The 25,716-nt window shown below is 44.6% G+C and overlaps 1 protein-coding gene across 1 annotated transcript in view; it reads left to right on the forward strand.

Moving 5' to 3' along the window:
- The window catches only part of CTDSPL2 (CTD small phosphatase like 2), a 39,913-nt gene that overhangs the window by 6,091 nt on the left and 8,106 nt on the right, over positions 1 to 25,716 (forward strand). The window contains 18 exon segments of the mRNA XM_054077140.1: positions 13,425 to 13,585; positions 13,587 to 13,635; positions 17,415 to 17,485; positions 17,487 to 17,553; positions 19,620 to 19,654; positions 19,656 to 19,749; positions 19,752 to 19,769; positions 21,391 to 21,456; positions 21,459 to 21,605; positions 22,373 to 22,417; positions 22,420 to 22,449; positions 22,725 to 22,789; positions 22,791 to 22,835; positions 22,837 to 22,860; positions 23,720 to 23,740; positions 23,742 to 23,810; positions 25,221 to 25,283; positions 25,379 to 25,454. Coding sequence (XP_053933115.1) covers positions 13,442 to 13,585; positions 13,587 to 13,635; positions 17,415 to 17,485; positions 17,487 to 17,553; positions 19,620 to 19,654; positions 19,656 to 19,749; positions 19,752 to 19,769; positions 21,391 to 21,456; positions 21,459 to 21,605; positions 22,373 to 22,417; positions 22,420 to 22,449; positions 22,725 to 22,789; positions 22,791 to 22,835; positions 22,837 to 22,860; positions 23,720 to 23,740; positions 23,742 to 23,810; positions 25,221 to 25,283; positions 25,379 to 25,454 — 1,129 coding nt within the window. The 5' untranslated portion in view covers positions 13,425 to 13,441.

Raw genomic sequence — 25,716 nt, forward strand, 5'->3', positions numbered from 1 at the left:
AGGTAACAGTGGTTCTGTCATCTCCTTTGTCCTCCCTTCACTTTCCCATCACCTTTTCATATGAGATAACACTGAGCTGCTTCTCTATTCTCCCTTCCCTGCGAAATTCTCACTTTTGCCATGCTGGGGAAACTCATTTAGGTGCAGCAGCCTCCCTTTTATACCCAACAGCACCTTTGGGCTGCTCACTTGATTCAAATCCATCACCCGGGAGGGAGGTAAATCCTGTAGGTGAGGGCCGAGTTCCTTCTCTGTTGCAAATGTGGCTAAGATGCCTGTCCTGCAGCGGCGTGGCTGTGTCTGTGGAGTCTGAGACGCAAGGAAGAAGAGGATCTGTCACAAGTTCAGAGGTGGATAAAGAGGATACAAGGGAGCTGCTTAGGAGTAGTTACTTGGGCAACAGTTATGTTCTTTCCGTGCTTGTTGAAGAAAAGCATAGTGTGAATAAAGTTTTTATGTTTTTAAGAGGGGGGAAAAAGTATACGAGAAGTAACTGAGGTAATTTCTAAATAGCAGAAATATCTACGAGAACATTAAACGTACTAAGAGGCTTTGTGAATACTAGATTTAAATATAGTGTATTTGATGGAATTACCTAGCTCAACTTATTCCACACTTTAAACTTGTCTAGGCCAAGCAGTTGTAATTTAATCAATTTAAATACGCTCAGAAGAGCTTATTTATTTTGGTTATCAGGACAGAACCAATGAATGTTCAAGAAGAAAACAAGAAAGTTAGTGGAATCCTGATACTTTTAGTTTATCTCCTTAAAAATATAGATCTAGAAGAAACTTTTGGTGACTTGAATGTAGCTGAAGTGATGTTTCTAACCAACTGTAGTTCATGGATGTTACTTAGGTTCGTGTTGCTTGGGGAGCATAGAGCTTCCTCACCAAGCACTCAGCTGGAAAAATGGGCTGTAAAGATACAGTCTGGGGTGATGAGGTGTTGTGATTAATTGTTATGTTTAATTGCCCTGTTGGGACTTAGTTGAAGATAATTCCCTTTTGATAGTGGATTGGTTTGTTTTATACCTAGAAAACGTTTGATAGTGCTAAATGTAAAGATGAATAGTTAATATAAAAGTATCCGGAGTCAATTCACATAATAGGGTTCCAAACCATAAACCTGTGTAAGACTAGAAAATAAGCTTTGTCATCAGTGGTCCATGCTTTCAAAATTAAAGGTATTTGGAGAAGATTGCTGCGCGCTCTTTCTCCTCTCTGTTTTGTGCTCCCCTGTAGTTCAGGTGCTGAAGGGTCAGAGCAGTGCCTGTGGCTCTTAGTGTGCCGCTCGCTGGGATCTGAAAGGCTCCATGCCTGCGTGTGCCGATCGCTGCTGTTTTGTCAGAGTTACTGGGGTAGAGGGGTGAAGGGCTACTTTCATTGATGGTTCAGTTTTATTTTTGAACTAAAGTAACTGTGCTGATAAACCCTCTACTGTTTTATCAGCTCACCGAGTGTTGTCTGTCTTCATCCATGTTGTCCAAGTGTGGTGCCAGAGGAGCGGGGCTGTGGGATGAGTCTCTCGGTGCCCACGCTGTTTGCATCTGCGGAGGGTTTGATTCCGTCTGGTCCCATGTCCTCAGTGGTTGAAGTGTATCCTCCAGTTCAGTTTCTGTCAGGACTCCAGCTGGTGTGCTCCAAGAGCGCTCCCTTATGGGAACCAAAGCACTGTAGGTGGGATGATCTGTTTCAAAACCTCTCACTAGATCCAGGCTGAAAAACCGATGCTGATTTATATTAAGGGATGTCTTGTGAGAGGGCAGAAGGTGCCACGCCGCTTGTAAAGTGTTTGTTTGTGTTAAGCTCTTGTGAAAGAAGGGAGGAGCACACAGCATGGATAGAAAAGGGGCAAATCTGATGTGAAAAGGCTGTAAAGGAGGGCTAAAAGCCCTCAGCAAGCCCTTAGCCAGCCCCGGGAGCGTAGAAGCAAACCAGGTACTGTTTCCACAGCTCAGCTTGGGATGGATGCATCTGCTCACCAAAGGCTCCTCTGTTAATTTGGTTTGCCAGAGATGGTTCTTTAAACTAATCTGGGTGGGCTTACTTTGTCCTCTGTGCCCAGAGAGAGTTTAAGAAGCAAAGTTCTGGTTTGTGTGTTTTCTGTATGGTGCTAAGAGCATGAGGAGAGAGTGGTTTCCCTTCACCACTTTAATGTGCAGGTTTTTAAATACAACTTTGTAGGAGTTTTAGTCCCGTGTGATGCTCAGGGACAAAATATGTGAACCGTTTACATGGATGTTGTGCTCAGCATTCTTCTTCAAACTGAATTTCTGAGTTATTTTATTGTTCATACCGTAAGTGAGGATTCTTCTTAGCAAGATAATCATGAGCTAAAATAATCCAGTTGGTTCTGTGTTGGCTCTTAAACAGCAGTATTGATAAAGCTCTGTTTTCCCACAGACTTATGTTCTTTTGTTCTTCTCTGGCCCTCTCGGCCCCTGCAGCACCTCCAGACTCTCTCTCCCCGGTATTCCAAGTATCCCACTCCCAAGTATCCCTCTCCCATCTGCACACCTCCCATTTGCTCTCCCTCCCAGTGGTGGGGGGTTTGCATGCTGGCTGAGGATCATGTGGTGGTTGATGCTGAGGAGCTGAGCTGTCCTCAGAGGTAGGCTAGGACAGGAGATGGGGTGGAGTGTCCCTCTGAGCAGCCAGAGCCCTGTGGGGTGAGGGCTGGGCTGTGGCCATCTCTCACTTGTTGGGGATGCTGAAAGGTTTTGTCTTATCTACACAGCTTTTGATTTTCAGAAAACTGGTGGGAACTTTGTGTGTTTGAAATTTCCCTTCCTCTGTGAAGTTGGGTTGATCTTGGTCAGTGGGTTCCGCATCTGCCAGGGAGGACTGACAGACGCACGGACAGTTACGGACCATGCAGTTGTATCAACTTTATCTGTAAAATAATCAGCTGGTATAGAAAAGCTTATCAATGTTTGTGCTACAGAATACAGCCCATCAAGGAGTATGAAAGCAAAGGGAACCCGTGACATAAAATACTGTTGCTTTAAAAATGTGTAACCAGATGGTCTTTGTTAAAATAACGTGCCAGAAAACGAAAGGGAAATTTTAAATCTGAATAGTTTCGATGATCATATCAACAAACCCAGTGTGGCGGTTGGTGGTGGAGTGGCCGTGATTCCACACGAGCTGAAGGGTCTTTGTGCTGCCCCGTCAGTGAGGTGGGCCAGGCTGTCCCAGCTCTGCAGGGTGAGCTCCTCTCTCTGGCCTGTAGGGAACAGCCCTCTCCCGCCGGTTGCTTGAGTTGGCTCCAGAGCACCGTCCTGGAAAAGGCTGTGCCAATAGTTGCCTGTGACTGTGCCAGGGCGGACGCTGACAACTGAGCAGTTGCGTGGAATTTGCAGGCACACGTGGGTGATTGTGGTGTGGTGCTTTAACCCTGCGCCCTAGGCTGGCTGCTTCACTACTACAGCTGTCTTTTCCCTGCTGGGAGTTGTATGTTTTTATTTCACCCCTGGTTCCTGTGATTCTGTGTTGAAGCAGTGCAATTTACTATGGCTTAACAGCATTTGTGGAGCCAGAGCTGCCTCCGGGAGGGCAAGGAGTGTGATCAGCTTAGGCTGTCCTGGAGCCACAGGCCGTCAGAGCAGCGAACTCTGTCTCGTGGGTGTGAGTGAGCTGTGCCGGAGAAGGGGAGGCTGGAGCTCCCTGTGCTGGCTGCTCTGCAAACCCCAGCGTCTCACATCTCTGCACTGACAGACACCAAAAGGCCAGTGGGGGAATGAACAGCTCCTTAATCTGACTGTACTGCCGGAGAGAGCATCGCTGACCTGCAGCCTGCCTTTTCTTTCCTAAAGCCCTGTCTTGGGTCATAACACACAGTGAGCAAGCACCTACCGAGCTGGCAGAGCTGTAGGGGAAGGAGGTTTGGAGAGTAGAAAGCGCTCCTTCTGTTTTCATTGAGAGGTGGCACAGCCATTTTTAATAGAATCATAGAACGGTTTGGGTCAGAAAGAAACTCAAAGCCCATCCAGTTCTGCCCTCTGCCTTGGGCAGGGACCCCTCCTACTGGATCAGGGGCTCCAAGCCTCGTCCAACCTGGCCTTGAACACCTCCAGGGATGGGGCAGCCATGACTTCTCCAGGCAGCCTGGGCCAGGGCCTCCCCACCTTCACAGCAAAATATTTCTTCCTAAAATCTCATCTCAATCTCCCCTCTTTCAGCTGAAAACAGTTCCCCTCATCCTATCCCTGAACTCCCTGGTCAAGAGCTCCCAGCTTCCCTGGAGCTCCTTTCCATACTGGAAGCTGCTCTAAGATCTCCCCGCAGCCTTCTCCTCTCCAGGCTGAACAACCCCAACTCTCCCAGCCTGTCCTCGTACAGGAGATGCTCCAGCCCTCACATCATCTCTGTGGCCTCCTCTGGGCTCCCTCTGATAGCTCCTTGTCCTTCCTGTGCTTAGTCGGTGGGGTTCCTGGTTGAGAGGCTGAGTTTGCACCTAATACTGGAGACTGATGGGGAAGAAGCCCAACAACTGTGTAAGCTCACAGGCGATATCAGCACGTTTTGTTCTTGTAGCTTTCTGTGGTTTGAAGTCTCTAGATACAGATCAGTAGGATGAGTGTGGAGACGAGTGGCCTTCAGCCATCCCTGTTCCATTCAGATTTTCCAGTGCGGCGTGTGAACCTTTGCCGTGCAACACAGACGTGCAGCCTCCCCTGTTGCCTCTGGGGTTGGCAGGTGTGCGGAGCTGCTGGCTGGTGCTGCCTGGGTTCCCTTCAGAAGGTAACCCCGTGCCTCGCACGTCCCTAACGGCAGCATCAATCGTGCTGCAGTTCCTGCTTTTTTCCCAAATCTGAACTTCCCAAAGGAAGGCGCCAGACAAACACTGCCTTCCTACTCCACAGAGCTCTTCCCTGGTTGTTTACAGAGCTGTGTCTGCTACTTCGCAGCCACCAAATCAGTATTTCATTGCATCTCACATGTTTTTAAGTGGCAGGGGTGGGTTAGACCAGACTGGAAGCAATCAGCTTGTGAAGTAAGTGACACTTAGGGCAGAATCAAAGAATTGCCAGGTTTGGCTTACAGGACACCTGCTGCTGTTGGTCCTTGTGCTTGTTGTACCCTGTGTAATTGGAATATTGACCAGGAACTTCCTATTGCTTTCCATGGAATAGTCAGTGAGGTTTGGGGTTTTCTTGTAGACTCTTCACCCAAAATAAAATAGAGGGAAAGAAAATAATGAAAGAGAATAAAGCGTGTGAAGCAGCCCGGTTGTGATGGGATCAGCGAAGCCCCTGAAACTCAATCACAGAGCTTTGGAACTGAGTGAGATGCAGGTTCACAATGTCTTAATCTTCTGTTTTTAAGGGTATGTGTGAAAACATATCCCTCACAAATTAGCAAAGCTGTTAAGCTTTAGCACTTATTTTCATATCACTTGTAGCTGAAGTACATGTAAAAATTAGCAAATTAATCTCAGAGACTGAAATTTGTAAGAATGAAGTTATCTGTGCCCGCAACAGGCCAGAAAAGGCTGTGAAAAAGTCTGGTTTCAGTCAGCACATGGCTGGAATGGAAAATGTTCCATTTGAGACTCTCATGGGCGGTGACTGGTACAAGTCTCGCCTGTGACGGCATTTTCCCCATTTTTAACAACAGAGTTGGTTGATTTTTCTGGTTTTACATCAGGAAAACCAGGTGGGAAGGAGCCTAACAGCAGCACCTCACAAGGCAGAGAGCACATATTAAGATGTTTTTGAAGGCTCTGAAGCTGTACGGTGCACCACGGAGAAACGTTTTCCCGGGTGATAAGAATCATGTTATCATTTAAAGAGTTTGTGTCCTACCATAAATATAGTCTGCTATTTTAGCAGCCAAAAAAAGGCCAAAGGAGCAGCCAAAAACCGTTATCTAGCCTTTTAAAATACAGCTACCTGACAAAGTCCTGTGGAATATGTGATTGTGGTTCTGCTCCCACAGGAAGATGAAGACGAAGCAGAGCAAGATGAGGTTTTTGGGTGAAGTTCAACAAAATGCAGACCTTGCAGAAATTACTGGCTTCTCATAACAAACACCAGAATTACTCCATGTCTTCCGCAGTCTGACACAGACTGATGTGGGCTTATTAATCATCTTGATTTTTTGGGTTGTTTTTTTTTTGAATTAACAAGGTAACTCGTGTGGATGAGAGGAATAATCAAAAAAAAAGTAACTAATGAGGATTTTCTGCGGCCAGACACTGTCCTGGAAGGTCTGTTTGGGAAGTGTTCAGCAACCTGGCTGTAACAAGAGGAAGATGACTTCCAAAAATAGGCTCCCTGTGCGCCTAGCACAGCGTGGATTAAATGTCCAGAGAGCCGAATCTGTCTAAAGACAGCTGCTCTGTCCCTGGATCCCCACAGGAACAGTGCCGGTTCTACTGGTATTTGTTACCTGCTCCTCTAAAATTTGAGCACCACAAACCCGTATTTCAAACCATCGCCGCTGCTGGTGAGCTCCATGGTATCTGACAATGACTAATGTCAAGTTCTCCTCTTGGCAGCCTGAGAGGTGATGAATAGCATCTTCTGCTGGCAGCAGCATTTGGGGTTCTGCTGAACTCAATCTACCATTAACCCAGCTCTCCGTCTTCTTGGTTAGTAGTCTGACTCGGCCCAAGTTAATGACGAGTGCGTGCCCTCAGTCGCAAAGAGAAAAAATTCCTCCTTGGCCAGGAGGGAATAAACTTTCAGTTCCAAGCGCATCTCATGTAATCAAAAGAAAGCCTGGCTGGCAAAGCCATGGCAAAACAGTGGTGCCTAGAAATATGGTTGCTAGAGCAGAGAAATACGGTGACAGGACGTCTGTTTTCTGTTAGGGTAACAATAAATACTTGCCTTCCTTCTTTGACAAAGTCTTGCTTAGAAAATGTTCCTTTTAGAGGAGATGTTGAGTTTTGGAAGAGCAGAACTGTGTGTGTGAGTCCAGGGCAGCGGCATCTGAGGGGGTCGTAGTTGAACAATGAGGGCTGACACCCAGGGGTCTCAAGCGTGATTCTGTTTCAGATTGCAGCGACTTAAGTAACCTGAAAGATGAGGAGGAGAATAAGAGGTGATTTCAGTGAAACCAGGGAAGTGTAGAGGTGCCTTTCTGCATTGCATCTTTGCCACCTATTACTAAATCTGTTTTGGTGGAACTTGTGGTTTCTTTATAAATCTATCTAGATTTCATAACTAAACACCAGCATTTGAATAGTCCATTATTTTGCTGGTTTAATGAATCATTCTCTTTTAATTTTGTTTTTATCTATACTGACCTCTTTGAATCATGGTTTCACAGTTCATCATTGTCTTTCTAGGAGGTGGTTGCAGAAAAGCAGACTTGAAGCATTGAGAAGAGTGACAAGTAATGCAGTATGGTGTGAAAATATGAAATACACCCGCTGGAATGACATGAGATTGCTGTAATTTTCTGGGGAGGGAGAATAAGTTTGTTAAAGAAAGACCAAGGAGCTTTGAGGGGGGGAAGTCTCAACATCTTTGAACTAATAAAAAACATTGTCTTGAAGTTTGTGAAGCACTGTGGGGCCTGTCAGGATGAAAGGCTTTCTTTGTGAGCCATTTGCCTTGTCTGTGTTGTGACTCTAGACAGGTATATTATGCAGTGGTTATTATCTGTCCCGGATTCCTCTCTCCCCACCTGGCACAGGCTTATCAGCTTTATGGCCATTCCCCATGGTGAGATGGGCTTCTTTCAATGGTAATCTTAATGTTTCTTGAGAACATCACTAGTGCCATGAGAGTGGACTTCAGCCAGCTCAGCGAAACACATCTTCTTGTTGGAGGTTTCTTCATACTTGAAACCTGGGTCACATCGCAGGGAATGTGCTGACAAGCCATGACTGGTGATAGTTGTGTAGAGAGAATGGAAGAAAACATTTGTTGTTGGTTCCTCTTTGTGTGGATCTGCCTGCTGTGATCCAGCTCATGTGTCCAGCGAGACTTGAACAAAATGAGCACATTTTCATAGAATCGTTGAGGTTGGAAAAGACCTCCCAGCTCATCCAGCCCAACCGTCAGCCCAACCCCACCATGCCCAATAAGCCATGTCCCCAAGTGCCATGGCCATGTGTTTTTTTCAGCCCCTCGAGGGATGGAGACTCCGCCACTGCCCTGGGCTTCACCACTCTGTCAGTAAAGAAATTCTTCCCAATATCCAGTCTGAACCTCCTGTGGCACAACTTGGGGCCATTTCTTCTCATCCTATCACTTGTTACTTTGGAGAAGAGTAGCTCACCTCACCACAACCTCCTTTCCGGGAGCTGCAGAGCACGATGAGGTCTCCCCTTAGCCTCCTTTTCTCCAGGCTTAACAGCTCCAGGTCCCTCAGCCGCTTCCATAACCCATGTGTTCCAGACCCTTCCCAGCCCCGATCCCCTTCTCTGGACAGACAGTTCTCAGTGAGGCCTGCAGTGTCCGAGCTGGATGGCAGCGGGACGTGGAACCCGACGCTGCTGCCAGACAGGTTCAGAGCCAGGCTCCGGTTGTCACGGCTGCTGCATTTGGTGACAGTTCACAGCTTTCTGTACGTTGGTCAGATGTCCATCTGTACCCACATCATAAACACCATAACCGCATGCATCGACACTTTTGCTCAAAATCTGATAAAGCAGTAAAAGAACCTGTAGCTGCGAAAAGGAACATCAGTGGTGGTTGCAGTAGGGTGTCTTTCTTTAACCAACATATTCCTCTTCCCTGGAAAATTACAGCAATCTCATGTCATTCCAGCTGATGTATTTCCTATTTTCACAATGTACTACATTACTCGTCACTCTTCTTAATTCTTCCATGTCATCTACAGCAGCAGAAGCTCTGTTGTCTTAACAAATGCTGAGGATCCCAACAGAGTTGACACAAGTTCCATCCTTCCCCCCTCTCCTACTTAGGAGAAACTCAGGGTCTCCCTCCTTGCACCAGGGAGGTTGGGCAGGGAGGCTCACCAGCACTCCCAGCTCTGTATGCCCCCTCTATGGAGTTGGGGAGTTTGATAAGCTGTAAGATCCATGGAGGACTCACAGCATCTGCCTGGGAGAGACCTGGGCATTACACTGGAACGCTAGAGAAGCTGGTCAGATAGGAGAAAGATAAATAAAAACTAAATAAATCCCCCTCACCAAGCCACACTCCTGAGGTGTGCTCGGTTGTCGTCATCCTCCAGAGCTCTTGTGGTGTTCGGACTCAGATGTATCATTTCATGGTGGCAGAGCAGTGTTCTTACCGAGGGCCAAATTAAATATAGGAATTGTTCAACACTATAATTGTGAATTTTCTTGTCAGTTATCTCTTCCTGTTGTTCATCGCTATTGTTCTTTTACCATCTTAAACTTTTTTCTGTATCAAAGAGCCTTAAACTCTGTAATTATCTGTACCTCACCTAATTTAATAGCTTTGGGGAAAAGAGATAAAACAGCAGTGCTGTATGTGGTGGGAAGAGAAATCATCCTGGACTGCAGATCTCATGGAGGTTTGCTCCTGTTTAGAGCTGTGAGTCACTCGCAGGGATTCTTTCCTGTAGGTGCGCTGTGCGTGTGCCATGGAATAACAACAGGATTGACGGGGCAGAGAGCCTGATCTTCGGAGGGGCAGGAAACTGGGAATTTACTGCAGCCGTGGCTCGTTCAGCACTGCTTTTCAGTTGCTCCTTCATTTCTTATTTTCCTCTATCACTAATTGTTTTATGAGAATTCCAGTTAGCCCATTTTGCCGTGTATTTTTCTGTTGAAGAATGAGGAGTGTCTTTATTTTTTTCTTTTTTTTCACTCACTTTACAGATGTAGAAGAAATTCAAGACAGAAGGGGTTTCCGAGCATTTAAAATACAGCACATATATGGTGCAGAAACCTGACAGGAGTCTTTAAATGTTCAGTGCGTTTGGTGTGTTTAAAAGTTGGCTTTGGGTTCACAGTGTTGCGGTACTCCTCCAGTGTCAGCTGGCCCTCATGAGACAGAATGGCACAATTGCCCAGAGAGTGGTATTTGAGCTGTGAGCTCCTGACAGAGAATCTGCTGGAAAGGGAACCAAAGTCCCCGGACTTCTTAGGATTGTTTGATGTAATCCCGCATGGAACCGCCTGTCCAACCGCTTGGCTTCGGTCTCGCACAGCTCCTGGCAGCGCCACGGTCTGGGCTGTGGGTGGCAAAGGGAGGCCCTCGGTGCTCCAGGCACTTGGTCAGGCGCTGCGCCGGGCGGTGCGTGGCGGGGAGATCCGGATTGTGCCTGGCTGAGGAAGGAAGTCCAGGTACATGTTTGAACTTGACTGTTTTGACTGAGAGTGTGCTAAGTGGTGCAGTCTGGGTCTGTGCTTGCTTTGGAAGAAGAAACACAAATGTAATCCAAGTCAAAACTCCCTGCGTGAGGAAGGCAAACTTCTGTTGCTGAGTGGATTGCAGGTAACCATTGCTAAGTCCATTAGAGATCTTTGTAACCAGGGCCTGATACCCAGGGTGTGAACTGAGCCAAAGAGCCCTCTGGCAATGGAACACGGATGGGCCGAGTGGCTCCTTGCTGGATCAATACGTACTCACCACGGACAGACATTGAATTGTATTCAGCTTTTGTCTGCTGAGTATTTTGTTTGGTTCTCGAAAAATCAGGCACGCTGTAATACAGCAAATTGTCAGTAATATTTTCATTCTCAAACTAGGATTTCACAAGTGTCCATCTTAGTGTTTTACAATTTTTCATCTCATTCCTTTTTACATACAATTGTTTTTAGTGTAGTCATGTTTAACTCCTGCCAGGAAAGGGCAGTCTTCTTCCAATCCTGACAGAATACTATAGAAGACTGCTGGTTTTGTACAGGTCACATTCAGGATGTCTACCAGGTTTTCAAGACGTGTAAATAATATTTTAATGACTGTGGTTTACATCTCTGAGTGTGCTAAATCCCATTAGATGTTTAGTGTTCATTTACAGAATCCCTAATTCCCATGGTAAATGGTTTATCCATGGCCAATCAAAAGCTGAAGTTAGTTTGGTGTAACCTCTCTTCTTTCCTTGCAGAGTGTTTTTAAACTGGGTAAATGAGAATGAAGTATCTCACTTTTGTAGATGTAGATTTACTCGACATACATGATTTAGGGAGCGCTGGCTGTTTTCAATTCTGTGCAGCATACCCGCGCAGCTGAACACCACTTCAGCTTCTGGGACTGGGTTTGCTTGAGACCACAGTTAGCACTGGCAGAAAGGATTTACAGTACAGCGATGCTCAAGCCCAGGCTTTGGTGTTCCAGTGAGGATGTCCTCTTCTGGAGGGATCGGGGCAGGCTGGATCCATGGGACTTGATGATCTTAAAGATGTTTTCCAACCTGAACGATTCTGTGGTGGTGTTGGCAGTCCTAGACATGAAGGTGGTTAGTGTCACACACACATTGCCCGCCAGTTTTGCTCCGAGACATCAGGGCCGCTCTGAACCCTGTGCTGTGTCCCACTGAGTAAGTCGTACTAACAAAGAACATGATTTAATCCACACCACGGTGATAAAATATAATGCTTTCCTCGGTATTTCTGAAGTGAAAATACTTTACATGGTTTAAAGTGACTTTGGGGGCTGTCCTGTCTGTTGATGTTTGATAATTTCTTTCATTTTCATAATGATCCCCACGAAGTGCAGTAGGAGCACATGTCCGTTGTTGAGGATCCTTCCCACTCTAAATCGTAGCCAAAAAATTGACCTTGGCAACAGTTTGTAGAAAGAAAAGTTGAGGTGCAAGTTCTGTTAACAGGACAGGTTTATTTACATCTTTGTATAAGAATGTTATTTTTATCTTTTATTTTCCTAGTGGCAGGGAGAGCAAACAAAACCCAAGATGGTTTCTATTATTTCTCTGCATTCCTGTTCTCCACGTACAGTAGATTCCTTTAATCACAAAGTGAATTTTACTGCCAATACTGGTAGCGAAGGCGCTGTGGCTGGTGGGAGCTGGGATGCTGCTGTTCCTAAAGGGCACACGATTGTAAGGAAACACTGTTTGTCCATGCAGGCTGCTGTTCCTGCTGCTTTTCCTCACACCTCACATACCAGTGCCTGTTTGCCGTGGTTACCTCAGGCATTTCTGAGTCCTGACTTGTCCGTTTCCTGTCTGTAACCAGTCTGTATTAACACCTGATGGAAGGTGCTGGAACGCGTACGTATGGAAAATGAAATGGCCGTGTGTGCTGGTGGTTAAAGCAGACATAGTCTGTGTCTGTTGAGCAGTTCTTTTGCTCAGGCTTCTAGGATTGTCAGTAGTTTATGTTACTCCTCATTAGCCAGAACACCTCTCATTGGGGTCAAGATCTGTCTGTCTGTGAAGAAATGCAGCAGAGTGCAGTTTCTGGGCTGGTTTGTAAGCTCTTATCATGATGCTTCTGTGCCGGTGTTGTAGCAGTGCCACCCCCACCGCTTCCTAAAGAAGAGAGCTGCTGTGACATCACTTGTATTTCCAGTGTTAGAGATCCTCTCTATTTAGCAATAAGATACATGAGAGTGGACCTCAAAAAGGCAAGAAGCGATTCCTGTCATGAGGAGCACATGCTTTTCTTCGAAAGAAACACCTTTTTTGCCATGACTTCAGCCAGGAAATGCGTATTGCTTTCTTACTGGTGTTTCTGGGCAGTTCAGCTCAGGTGGATTTGTTGCTGCTTCTTTCCTGTGCCACTGATCCAGTATATACATGATTTTAAGCACCTGAGCAGTGCTGCTCAATTCAACCCATATATAAGCTTCGCTCAGCTGGAGAAGGCGTATCCCTTAGTCCAGAAAAGCAGTTACATTCATGCACAGATTTGACCACACGAGCAGTTTGGTTGGAGGCTGGAGATAAATGGGACACATTCTTGGAATGGCCTCTTACTCTGCTTTAATAAATCTAGCCCTTGCCTGAGTCTTCCCAGGGTCTAATCTTATTCCCAAATGCAGCTGTACTGAAGGTCAATCTTAGGTTCCTTGGAGCTGCTTTATCCTCACCTGTACTGAACACAGTCCTCATTTATGATTTTCTTTTGTGACCACTTGACATCAATTTAGATTTATGCCTCATCTCAAATTTAATGTAGAGACTTAAAATGAAGCCTTGTGCAGAGCTGGAAAGGCCTGCCCAGGTCATTGGATGCTGAAGACACCAGGCACGACGCAGTTCTTTTCACCTGAAAAGTGGTCAGATTTGTTGTTCCTACTACTGGGATCAGAGGCTTATGCTGTGCAAAACACTGATTAGTGATGTGATCAGATGTGTCCATGGCCAGGTAACGTTCATTTGTTCTTCTGCCAGTGCTGTGCTTTGAGTTAAACAGCTCTTTTCGTTGGTTTAAGTAAGCCGTATGCTGGATGTAGAAGCTCAGTGCACCGGAACACCACCAGTGTTGTGTAATTGTTTGCATTCGTGACTGACGCTTACTATGTTTCTTCAATTACTCCATAGTTTTGTTTCTCCTTTTCGCAGCTTTACATGTGGTGCACATGAAAATGAGGCTGAGAACGCGGAAAGCTTCTCAGCAGTCGAATCAGATCCACGCACAACGTGCGCTGAGGGCCAAGAGGAAACATTCGGAGGTGGAAGAGAGCTTGCCTGTTGGCGGAGGGAAACCACAGAAAAATGAAACCGGGCTTGTTGTCTTCAATCAAGAAGTTTATTAAGGGCAGCACACCCCAAGGTACACCCTCAGCGTCTTTTGCTTTTTATTGGCTTATGATTAGTTTAAATTTGATTTAAAACTGTTTCGTTAAGAATAAACAAACGTGTAATGAGGGTGGAAGCAAAATGTCCTTGTAAAAAATCAGGAGGCAAGAAGAAACTGTGCTAGCACTGTTGGGTAACAGGGAACTTTCTCTAACCAAGCAGCCTTTCAGACCCTATGGGGAGTCAATTGTAAGTGTATTTAAGACAATCCAGTAGTCACAGGATTTATTCTCTAGGCGCTTCTTTGTGAGAAGGTTCACTATAAATTCAGTAAATTTTTAATTTCTGATTTACGGATTCTTTGAATTTGGGAATTAATGGTACTGGCAACTAAGAAAAGCAGCTCTGTAGGCATCAATTTGCTAAATGTTTTGACATTTGCATTCAAAGTTGTTTAGGAACCCATCAGGCGATGAAAGTGCAAGGCCACAAGTGCAGCTCTCATGGCCTGGGTGGAACTACTCCGTGTTATTGTGGTGAATGCTGCCCCTCTCAGTGGCTCCAACTGAAACACTGTTAGGGCTGAGCCACTAAACCTCAATACTGTCCTGATGCAGACAGAAATCTGAACTCCGTTGGTCTGCACAACAGTAAACCTGTTGCCTGTATGTTTGCAGGGTGAATTTATATCTAGATAATGCAAAAAAACTGTGGGTTTTCTGAGTGGAGAGGCCAAACCCAACTTCATTCAGTCCCAGCGGTCCAGATGCTGATGTTATGGTAAATTACTGTAAAGAAGAGTAGCCAAGAACTGATAACTAAATTCAAATGCATCCCAGTATGGTATGAATTCAGAAGTATTTTCTGCTTTTTTTGATCTAAGTGTTGAAATAACAATTTTGTAACAAGCTGAAGTTGAAATAATTTTAATTAGAGTAACAGTACATTCTTAAATTGTCAAAATATGGTGAAATTAAATATTTAAAGGCATGTCTTAATTATCAGAGGAACAACTGAGGTAAGGACAAAGAAATATTTTAGTAAAAAATAAATGGTTAAAATCCACTTACATTTTGTTTTTCATTTAAAACGGACAATTTGTTTATCTCACGTTCTGTACTCCTATAGCGCACGTCATGCAACATTTTGGCTGCAAAACCACTGCACAAACCACTGAAATCTCAGCAAAACATTTTACGTTGGAATTTTGAGATAAGGGGAAATATGTCTGGTGTTCCGTTCCTTTGTCTCTCTCTGTTGACTTTCTTCCCCACTTCTCTTCCTCTCTCCAATCTCTGAAGTACACTTCAGTCTTTTTCTTCCTGATAGTTTTTTTAGTATAAGATGCTCACATTTTTCTGCTGTTCCCTTCCGTGTCCTCCCTGCCTGCAGCAGAACTTGGAGGGGCTTCCCGTGGAATTAGAATGGCGCGATACCGCTACTGCTGGGCCGTCTTCCAAAGCACTGGTGGCTGAACAAAGGAGTCCTGGGGCTGCCAATGGAAACGTTATAACTCTGAGATAGTGTCTGTGCGCAACTTGCCCAGCCATTCAATTACGGGTGTGCTGGAATCTAAATCCCACCCAGGCTGCATGGATTTATGGCAGGAAGCGTCTTCATAATGGATCTGTCCTGGCAGTTTGGATCAGAGTCGTAGGGTATTTATCTGATACTGTAAAGATCATAGAATGTTTGGGTTGGAGTGGACCTTAAAGATCATCCGGTTCCAACCCCCTGCCATGGGCAGGGACACCTGAAACCACCTAACAGCTCTTTAGTTAGAGAAACCAGAGTCGGGGCTGCGACTCTTTGAATAGCGGGTGGTGGTGGGTCCTGCTAACTCACGGCCCCACACCAGTCAGCACTGGGATGAAGCGCGCAGGGGTATTTGCTGTTCACAGACTGACAAGTCTGATGCAGGTGTGTGTACAGGAAGCACTATTAGGATGTGAGATGTTAACGTTGGAATATTGTAAGAACTCGCTGTTGGAAAGGGCTTGGAACGTGCTCATGTCGGTGGTTCTAGCACGGTCAGGAGCTGTGCTGAGTTCGACTGTTTGTCCTTACTTCTGGGTTTCAGTTCAGGCTGTTCTTCATATATTCTGGTTTCCAAAAACAACCTAAAGGCACACATGTCAGTGTGACGTTGCCGTGCTCATTACAGCACAATTATTGATGAGAACAGGTGATATTTAATGGGCTAGATTGTAGACAGATCATTATATAAATACCTATAAAGGTTTATTCAAGTCAGTAGCTGTGCAGGACCGGTTGCAGTGTACAAACCAAGCAGCACAGCAATGTTCTATGTAATTTCCCCTTTGAATCCTGTTAACTGCTACGACATGGGCCAACAGCGTGACCTTTCCACCACACTGTGGTAAGCTCCTCTTCTGGAGGATGGAAGGGCTCTCTGCTTTAGAAATCCTCGATGCTTCTGCTAATGCCTTATTTCTTGTTCCTAGTGTAATTTTTGTGGGTTTCCATGAAGCAGACCGGAGAGCACAGCCTATTGGTGAATGGTGATGGATACCTTGTGGAAGTTAATGATTGCTCTCATTTTTCCCTGTTGTTCAAAAGTTGAACAAGTGTCCTAGAAGAGGAGATGCCTTGCTGTTGTGTTAGCAGCTCAGGAGAGCAGCCCTCATCTCTCATTACATATGGCACATACAATATTATGTAATACTAAGTGGTTGTAATTAGATTGTTCTCAACAAGGGTGCTGGTCAAGGATGTTGCCAGTTGGAAGCTTTTGGGATCAGTGGTCTCCTGACATGGATGCCAATCCATTTCCATGTTATTAGTATTTCTTTTAGCTGCTCTCTGTTAGCATGGGCTTTAGACTGATTTTTCTATAAGATCTATTTACTTTTTTTTTGAGCACACAAACCGTTTTTTCCTCTTTTTCTTTTTAAAGACGTGAAACTGCTGCTCCAGAAAGGTAATATTGTCACCCTAAATTGAAATGTTAATTAACTCCGGTATGATCTGTGGACTTGTTTAATTTTTTTTGAATGTTTCATTGTGTTTATTTTGTGTTGTCCTCACACCTTACATTTCCATGTACTTTATATGGTCATGCTTTAGATTTCAGTTGCCTTTTTATTAAGTTGCAGCAGGTGCTTTGGGGAAAAAGAGGGAAAACCTGTCCACATAGTGTGCCTGCATATATGCATGCACAGAAATACCAAAAATGTTTGGTTCTGTGTCATTTGTGTCATTGCCACTGGGAAAAGAGCAGTTGTGTGCTCGCAGGTAAAGTGAATCGCTGGGTCAGAACCCTTGCTTACAGCATTTAACAGCTCCGTTTGCCATTGCACCATTCTGAGATGGATCAAAGAGCAGCGACTTGTGTAGCCGTACACAGTGCAGTAAGGCACTTCATGCAGGCAGCGTGGTGGAGAATTTCATACTGGATATTGTTGTGCTCTCTGGGAATTTAGCAGGCAGAGAAAATCAGTTTCAGGTAATTCCAGCTGCCTTGTCTCTGTGTTTCCTAAACTACAGAGCACTTCAACATTTATAAATCAGCTCTCCAGGGAAATAGTGCTTACTGACATGGTTTTTGACAGTTTACTGACAGAAATTCCAAGTTTTTTTCCCAATACTTCACTATTAACCTTGAGTGGTGTCAGTTTAAATGAGTTTAAAATTCCAGCTGCCCAGATACACATTGCCTATTCCCATCTGGAAGTGGAACAATAAACGGACCTTCTGTCAAGCTTCCTCTAACAGCTAACACCTTCTAGTGGTGGTCGGTGGAGAAAGACGCACTATTCACTCTGTTTCTTTTTCTCCTTTTTCTGTTTTAAGGAAGAAAGAGAAACCCTGCAAAAAGAAGTAGAATTGAACGGGATATCGATAACAACTTGATCACATCCACCACCTCAAACAGGAGAACAGCCTAACAAACCGATCTCTCGAGTGCGGCGGAAAAGTCAGATGAATGGAGGTTTGTAAAGGTTCTGATCATTTTGTTGCTGCGGTGGCTGGCGAGTTGGTGTCTCACATTGGTCACTCACACAGAACGCTCTGTCAGCGGCAGAGGGGAGCTTCTCAGACACGTCGGTTGTGAAAGGGCAATCTGGATATGTGATTAGGAGCCAGCTATTTGGAACTAATTTAATTTAAACATTCTACAAAGCCATTGGTAATTATCTGACTTAGGTTCTTCTCCCATTTTCTCACAAAATGTGAAATATGACTTTCTGACTCATGACCTTTGTGGAAGGAGCCAGGTGTCCTTAGATACTGAAAGCACCTTGTCGAACATGGAGAGGGGTTTCTGTCATAGAATCATAGGAAAATTTAGATTGGAAGGGATCTCTGGAGGTCACCTGGGCCAGTCCCTGCTGCTCCCCTCACAGCAGCGCTGATCCAGCTCACAGTGAGTTCTGGCTTCAGATTTGGATTGGGCTGCTCAGAGCCTTGCTGTCGAGCTTCGACTGTCTCTAAGGTGGAGATTCCACAACCCCATTCCCTATGAAAATTGTTTTCTTGTTCAACGTCTCTAATAATGATGTGATAAAATGGTCAGTAAACACCAGCTCTCATTCCAAATCTGACTTAAAAAATCCCCATGTTCTAGACTTCTAAGGAAACCAGACTTAAGGGGGTTGTGCGGCCATGTCAGTGCTCCTTCATTCTCCATCCCCATAACTTGGGAATCCTCCTGTCTGCTTCTGCCAAGTTTGTCAGCAAGGTCCTCAGAGATTTTATAGTCCAGTAGGGTTTGCAGAACTGGAGCTAAGTAGAGGATGGAGCTCCAGATGAGTGACTTTGATGATGAAAGGCTGCAGTGTGGAGGGAGTTTGCTGTGTGGTTGTTGGCGGATGTCTGTGTAACGTGGCTTTAGGAGGGACCCCATTTTCCAGTGATGCTGCTGTTAATTTTTTTGCCTCCTGGGGAGAAACAGCTACGTGCCTGCTTACAGTGGGATTCATGCAGACAGTGCTTACGGATGAAAGAGAAACCGTTGACTAAATCAGGGTGTCTGAGATCTGCACGCAGAGCATGCTGAGTCTGTGTTACTTACAGTGACAGGACCTTCTTGGTTAAACCACTCTGTGCTGGTGAGGGCAGAGCTGCTGTTGGCACACCCTGGGTTCATACAAAAACCACAGGAGTCTCAGGGCTGGTGCAGCTCTGTCAGCTCAGCTGACAGAAGGTTCTTAGCTTGTGTGCACAAAATGCATTTGCTCACTTCCATATGGGCAGGCGTCTAGAGATGTGTTACTGTGAAGTAAATAGCTTCTCTTTCATTCCAGCTTCTCCTGGATCTCAGCCAGGAGATGGCAATGTTTCCTTCTAGACTGGGCTTCACACTAAATGCACATCATGTTTGGTTTGGGTTGGAAAAGACTCAAAGCCTATCCAGTCCCACCCCCTGCCATGGGCAGGGACACCTCCCACTGGATTGGAGGGCTCAAAGCCCCATCCAACACCTGAGTTGTTAGGTGTTATGGTTAGTAATGTGCAGATTTATTTACTCCCATGTCCTTTGTTATCTGTGATAACAACTAAAAATTATTTTACTTCATAATTGTGTTTATGCACATCTGTGTGTGTATGTGGAGAAAATAAACTATGGACTTGATCTTGGGAGGTGCAGCACTGCAGTTCCAGTGCCACATTCTCTTGTTTCTATCTGCTGGAGTCCCACCAGTGCTGCCATATATTCCTTGTGAAAGGCATGAGCTTCTTAAAGTTGCCCTTCCAGCATCGAGCCCGTTTAGAGGAATTTCAACTTCTATTCTTTGTTAATCTATGGCAACAGAGAGTGCTTCCTGAGTTGTGTTGGACTTAAGATGGTGTTGAAAATAGGCATTTCAGTTTTTGTTGTTACTTCATTCCTAGCACTTTTTTTTAAATAGACTAATTTTTTCATCGACCAAATTGAACCACAAGCAAGAGGGATCTTTCCTGTAGTGAAAATAATAACAATAAAAGAGAAGATGGAACTATTGAGCCAACAGAAGCATGGTAAAAAAGTAATACTTCCTAACTTTTCTTTTCCAGAAGCTGGAAGTTACGAAATGACAAACCAACACGTAGAAGCAGAACGGAAAAATTAGAAGATAATCCTTCCACTGGCAGCCCCCACGAACTACGTTACTGGGAACCATATTTTCTCCTGTTTTCAATTTTTTTCACCAGCAAATAAAAATGGTGAGTGTTGTTTTAAAAAGCCAGTAGTGTTAAAGCTAAGAGTGATAGATTGATTAGAGAAAAAGCTGCTTTGGTGCGACCGTACGCTTTTCATAGAATCATAGATAGTTTGGGTTGGAAGGGACCTTAAAAAATCATGGACCTTAAAGTTCCAACCCGCTGCCGTAGGCAGGGACACCACCCACTGGATCAGGCTGTCCAAGGCCCATCCAACCTGGCCTTGAACACCTCCAGGGGCAGCCACAACTTCCCTTGGCAACCTGTTCCAGTGCCCTCACCACTGTCATGGTGAAGAAGTTCTTCCTACTTCCAGTCTAAATTCTGCCCTCTCCAGTATATACCCGTTGCCCCTTGTCCTATCACCGCAAGCCTTTATGAGTAGTCCCCATCCAGCTTTCCTGTAGCCCCTTTGAGGTGTTGGAAAGTCACTATAAGATCTCCTTGGAGCCTTCTCCTCTCCAGGCTGAACAACCCCAACTCTCTCAGCTTGTTCTTGTATGGGAGGTGCTCCAGCCCTCCAGGCATCTTTGTAGCCCTCCTCTGGACCCATTCCAACAGTTTCATCTCCTTCTTATGTTGACGATTCCAGAAGTGGACACATTATTCCAGATGGGGTCTCACAAGAGAGGAATACAGGGGCAGAATCCCCTCCGTTGCTCTGCTGGCCACACTTGTTTTGATGCAGCCCAGGACATTGGTTGGCCTTGTGGGCTGCGAGTACACGTTGCTAGCTCATGTTGGACCAGCACCCCCAAGCCCTTCTCCGCAGAGCAGCTCTCAATCACATCACCTCCCATCCTATACTGAAATTGGGGGTTGCCCTGACCCAGGTGCAGGACCTTGCACTTGGCCTTGTTGAATGTCATAAGGTTCTCACCGCCCCACTTCTCCAGCCTGTCCAGGTCCCTCTGGATGACATCCCATCCTTCCGGTGTGGCAACTACACCACTCAGCTTGGTGTCATCTGCAAACTTGCTGAGGGTGGCACTCAATCTCGCTGTCAATGTCATTGATAAAGATATTAAACAGCTTTGGTCCCAGTATGGAGCCCTGAGGGACAACCACTTGTCTCCATCTGGACTTTGAGCCATTGACCACTATTCTTTGAATACAAACCATCCAACCAGTTTCTTATTCACCATAACCGTCCCACCCATCAAATCCATATCTCTCCAGTTTAGAGAGAAGGATGTTGTGGAGGACCCATGTCGAAGGCTTTACAGAAGTCTAGATAGTCATTCTGATGTCTAGTGTAGTCACTGTGATGTATGGGGCCAAGAGCTACCACTGCCAGATAAAGGGACTCCTGAATTCTTGCAAAGGTTTGTCATTAATCAATAGGAGCAAATCAGTTTGTGAGCATTGGGACATTTCTTTCACGGTGCACGTTTTATTCAAAAAAGAAAGAAGAAAGATAAAACTTGAGTATTAAGTTCTTTGTCCCAAACTTAAGAAGCATTTGTCATGGCCTGCATTTAGTTCTGATTTTTGTAACGACAGTCACGTGCAGCTGTCTTTGATTATTTTGAGTCTTGTGTGTGTATGGTTCCTGACAATGTCAGCGTCCTGGTAGAACTCAGCTTAGAGGTAGTGGACTGAGGATACCAAAATCTTCACTCAGGAACATCAGGATCAGATTCGCCCGGACAAGCTGTTGAAGCTGAAGAAATAGTGAAACAGCTTGATATGGACAGGTAGATGAGATCACTACAAGTACTGCGACATCGACCAATGGAGCAGCCTATACCAGCCAGGCGGCGCAGGTCCGGTCTGCTGTCAACAACGGCTTGGAAGAGGTAGAGGAAACCACTGACCGTGACCTGCCACCACTTACAGGTAAGAAATGTGCACTTGCCTTGGGCTCCAGTGCTGAAGCTCAGTGTGATTTGTGCTCTTCGGGAAATCCTGTCACCTGCATTTTGTGTAAATTAACAATTCACATTTGCTCAGGCACGGCAAACGGTGTTAATATTGATTTTGTGTGTTTAATAGACAAATCTCTGTTTGTGCACCAAAGAAGTGGCTTTGGCAAGTCCCCTCTGTTCCTGGTGTAAACTCAGTTACCTCATAACTGAAAACGAAAACCAAGATTTGAGAAGAAAGGCATTTTTTATTAATCCTGAACCCTCCCACCCCCATGAAAAACACACACTGAGACTTGGTGATCCCAACAGAATTGGGCAACATTTTGGTATCTGGTGTTAGAACATCATGGTGAGGGGAATGAGGAACATAGATATTACATTAGTTTCCACATTTTCTTCCTCAGATGTTTTTTTTGACAAAGATTGTATACATTAAATGCAGCTTCTCCTCTTTGTGAATGGCCAGTGCCAAATTGTGAGGTTGATCTGAATCCTCTCTAGACCCTCACGCCATCGGTGGCAAAGTCACGTGGAGGTTTTTGAGGGCTCCTCTCAAGGAAGTAAATTCAGCCTTTTAGTAGAGGGACTGGCGGGGGGGGCTGAAGGAGAGCTTTGTCGCTGGTGGTTGAGGCGCACCTGTATGCGAGTTTTTCACTTCTACAAACCGCACTAATGGAGACCAGCTCCTGTGGTGTTTGTTTTATTTCTTGTTTTTGGTCATTTTCGTTGAATTTTTAGCACCAGTATCTCCAGACAGTGGCTACTCATCAGCTCACGCGGAAGCCACTATGAAGAAGACTGGGAAGTTTTTGTCCGTAAGTGCTTATATTTGTACTGAAAATATTCAATTGGTCATTTGGGTATTGGATTAAGGCAATTTTTATTTAAGTTAGACATTATTACGAATTCCAAAAGCTTTTAACTTAAAAATAAGTGTATATTGATACACTTTTTTTATTTGAGTGAGGTTTTTTTACTTTAATATACTTTACATTAAATTTACTTTAAAATACTTATTTCTTGTGCAGCTTTGAATATTTGAAATATTAAGTTGGCTATCGCTTTAAATAACATATACACATTTTACGAGCAAAATCTGTATTCCTTTGCAGATCCTATTTCATCAAACATGTTCCCCCACTAACGGAAGAACAAACTGAACAGGAAGCCAGCTCTTCCACTCAAAACAAGAAGCCACCCTGGAATTCTCATTAGTTATAGACTTGGTGAGTGTCTGTGTAAGCACAAACCGAAAGCAAAGGGTCGGCAGCGTTTCATTTATTCTGTTTGTGGCTGAAATGGTAGTGTTTGCCTTAAACAAAAAGGCCTTGTTCAATGTTACACAATGTATTTAAATTAAATATAGTCTGCATTAAAAAAATAATCATAGAGTGTTTCGCTGCATGTGTTGAACACTGATTAAACAAAAATCATTACAACTACTATCGTCTCAGACACAGTTCCCTGTCACCATACAGCTTTCCTGAATCCACTGTGGGAAAACCAAGATGTTAATAAATATAGAGAATTCAGCTTTGTCTGTCTTGCATTCGAGATTGATCAAGAATGAATCTTTTAATTCTTAGAACAATTCTTAGAGGGCACAAATCCACTTTTTAAAACGCTCATAGAAAATACATATGTCTTTATAATGTTTTCTCTGGTCTCTCTGCTTTGAAAGTTGTCTCAGGCCCCTGTTAGTGGTGTCAGGGCACGTTTTTGTCGTGCACAGTGAGAGCTGGCCTGTCCACCTGTGGCAGGACGAAAGGATGGGCTATTCCAGTTGACAGATGTGGGCTGAGCTGAGCGACAGGATAAACCCACAAAATTAAACCTGTTTTACTATAACTGTGACCCTGGCACACCGCTCCAGTTTTCAGAACTGCAAGAACAGTGCGATGTGTAATCCCTGCTCAGAATTCTTCTTCAATCTTGACAGCACTTGCACAAAATGCCACTTTTCCAGCTAAATAAACCTGCCTTAAACTGAGTGTCAAAACACAGAAAACAACCTTTGCTTTCGACATTTTGCCCAATCATTTCTTTCTTTTATTCTTTTATACTGTCTTTTATTTTTTTTAACAGGATGAACATTAAGTGCACTGTATGCCTAAATGAGTTATAAGATGCTGCCACTCAACTTTCCCTGTTTCTTTTTCAAGATTGTCATTACCAGGTAATTAGCGTGGCATGGAGGAATATATACCCTTCTTATTGTTGTTTAACACCTGAATTCTTGCTTTGCGTATTTCGCTATCATCGATGATTAAAGAGCTATTAAGTATCTGGATGTAACAGCTCGTCTGGGTTACAAACTGCCGGCGTCAAGTCCTCTGAGGTGGGTTGTCCTGTACTGGAAATACTGGGGAGCAGCGCGTTTGTTGGTCACGGGTTCTGAGTGTCAGACATCAACTGCTAACAGCATGTGACCGGATGGCAGCACCTTTGGCAGCATTCGTCTCTCCTTGCCAGCAGGTGGAGGCAAGGGAATGCTGGGAGTCTTGGCCACTGGTAATCTCCCGGGCCACAAAAGTTAATACAGATCCTTTTGAGACAGGTACGGGATTGTGAAGGTAATTTCAAGCCTGTCCATAAGTGGCTGTTAAAAACTGACAAAGCTCAAATTATCTTGTTGAAATGAGAAGACATTCCGTGCACTCCTGCTCTCTCTGGGTATTTCAGTAACTCCTTACACCCACGCAATTCTATGTCTGGGCAATCTCCGCACCAAAGAGAAAGATAAGCGGAGCAACAGGGTGGTCGTTCTCGCTAGCTGGTCATTGGTGGTAGCTTAGGTCATGCCCAGATCTGTGCCACACCAGGGCATTTATTCAAACAGAAAATGTGTGGATGTGGTACCCCAGGAACAGAACAGTGCTTGATTTGTGCTCTCACCACTGCTGGGGCCAGGCCATTGCCTTACGGCTGCAGGCTGGTAGAGATGCCTCCAGGTCACTGTATTTTGGGTGAAATCAGAGGTGCAGAGGTCTTTGAATGCAGCATCTCTTCTTGTGAGTACGCCATTTTTCACAGGGAATAATTTGTGTGTGTGTGTGGTGTGCAGTTCTGTGCTGGTGGTATTTGAACTTATGGAAAATTGGGAACAGATGAAACCTTTGTGTTTTATCGCTTCTGACACCTCCATATTCCATGTGTAATTCCTGGTGGAAGAAGGCTATTAAGAGGATTATTGATTTTCTGTGCTGACACACATTAGCTGGTAACTGAACTGATGTCTCCTGGCTCGTGAAAGCTGATTCAAAATGTTTAGTCAAAGCAACACCGGTTTCATTTGCCTTTAGAGATTGTCCAGCTTCTATATTTTAATTGAAATTATTTCTAATTCCATTAAATCTTCCAGTAAAATTCTGAAGACTAATGTTATCATCTTATGCTTTCACTCATAGCTGCTTAGGCAGCCCACTAATTTAATTATTGTTTTAATTGCGTTATTATTCTGTAGGAAGTTAATATTGGCCGTTAACTTTATCCAGAATGCTTTTTGACCTAATCTTTGCGAACTGATACCAGTGCAGGTGGTAGTTGAAGTATTTTGAATCTTTACTAAAGTCTGTCTTTGCTTCAGGTTTATGTCCGGTTACGGCCATTCTTCCGAGAATTCCTGGAACGTATGTCTCAGATTTATGAGGTAGGAACAAGTAGACACTACCTTTGAATTTCATTTTTAAGTATATTCACACACTTATATCTAAAAATAATTGCTTTTTCCCCTTCAATCCATAGATCATTCTTTTTACTGCTTCTAAGAAGGTGTATGCAGACAAGTTATTGAACATACTAGACCCTAAAAAGCAAACTGGTCAGGTAAAAAGAGAAAACTGTGAACATGCCTGTTATAAGCAAACAGTTCTGTTGCCTAAGAAAACGCGATGCAGAAAGCAATTGTGCTGTGTTCGTTGTTGCAGTGTGTCTCGCTGAGCTGATGCTTTGCAGTTTTGTATGGTCTAAGAGTGAGAGAGAAATGAACTGAAGCGCTTGAATCATTGCCATGGTGAGGAGATGAACCCAGACAGCTCTATATGGCCCCAAGCCGTCCGCATCCATCCTCTGGTGGGGCTTCT

The sequence above is a fragment of the Cuculus canorus genome, chromosome 12 (genome assembly GCF_017976375.1).
Source record: "Cuculus canorus isolate bCucCan1 chromosome 12, bCucCan1.pri, whole genome shotgun sequence".
Classification (NCBI taxonomy): Eukaryota; Metazoa; Chordata; class Aves; order Cuculiformes; family Cuculidae; genus Cuculus; species Cuculus canorus.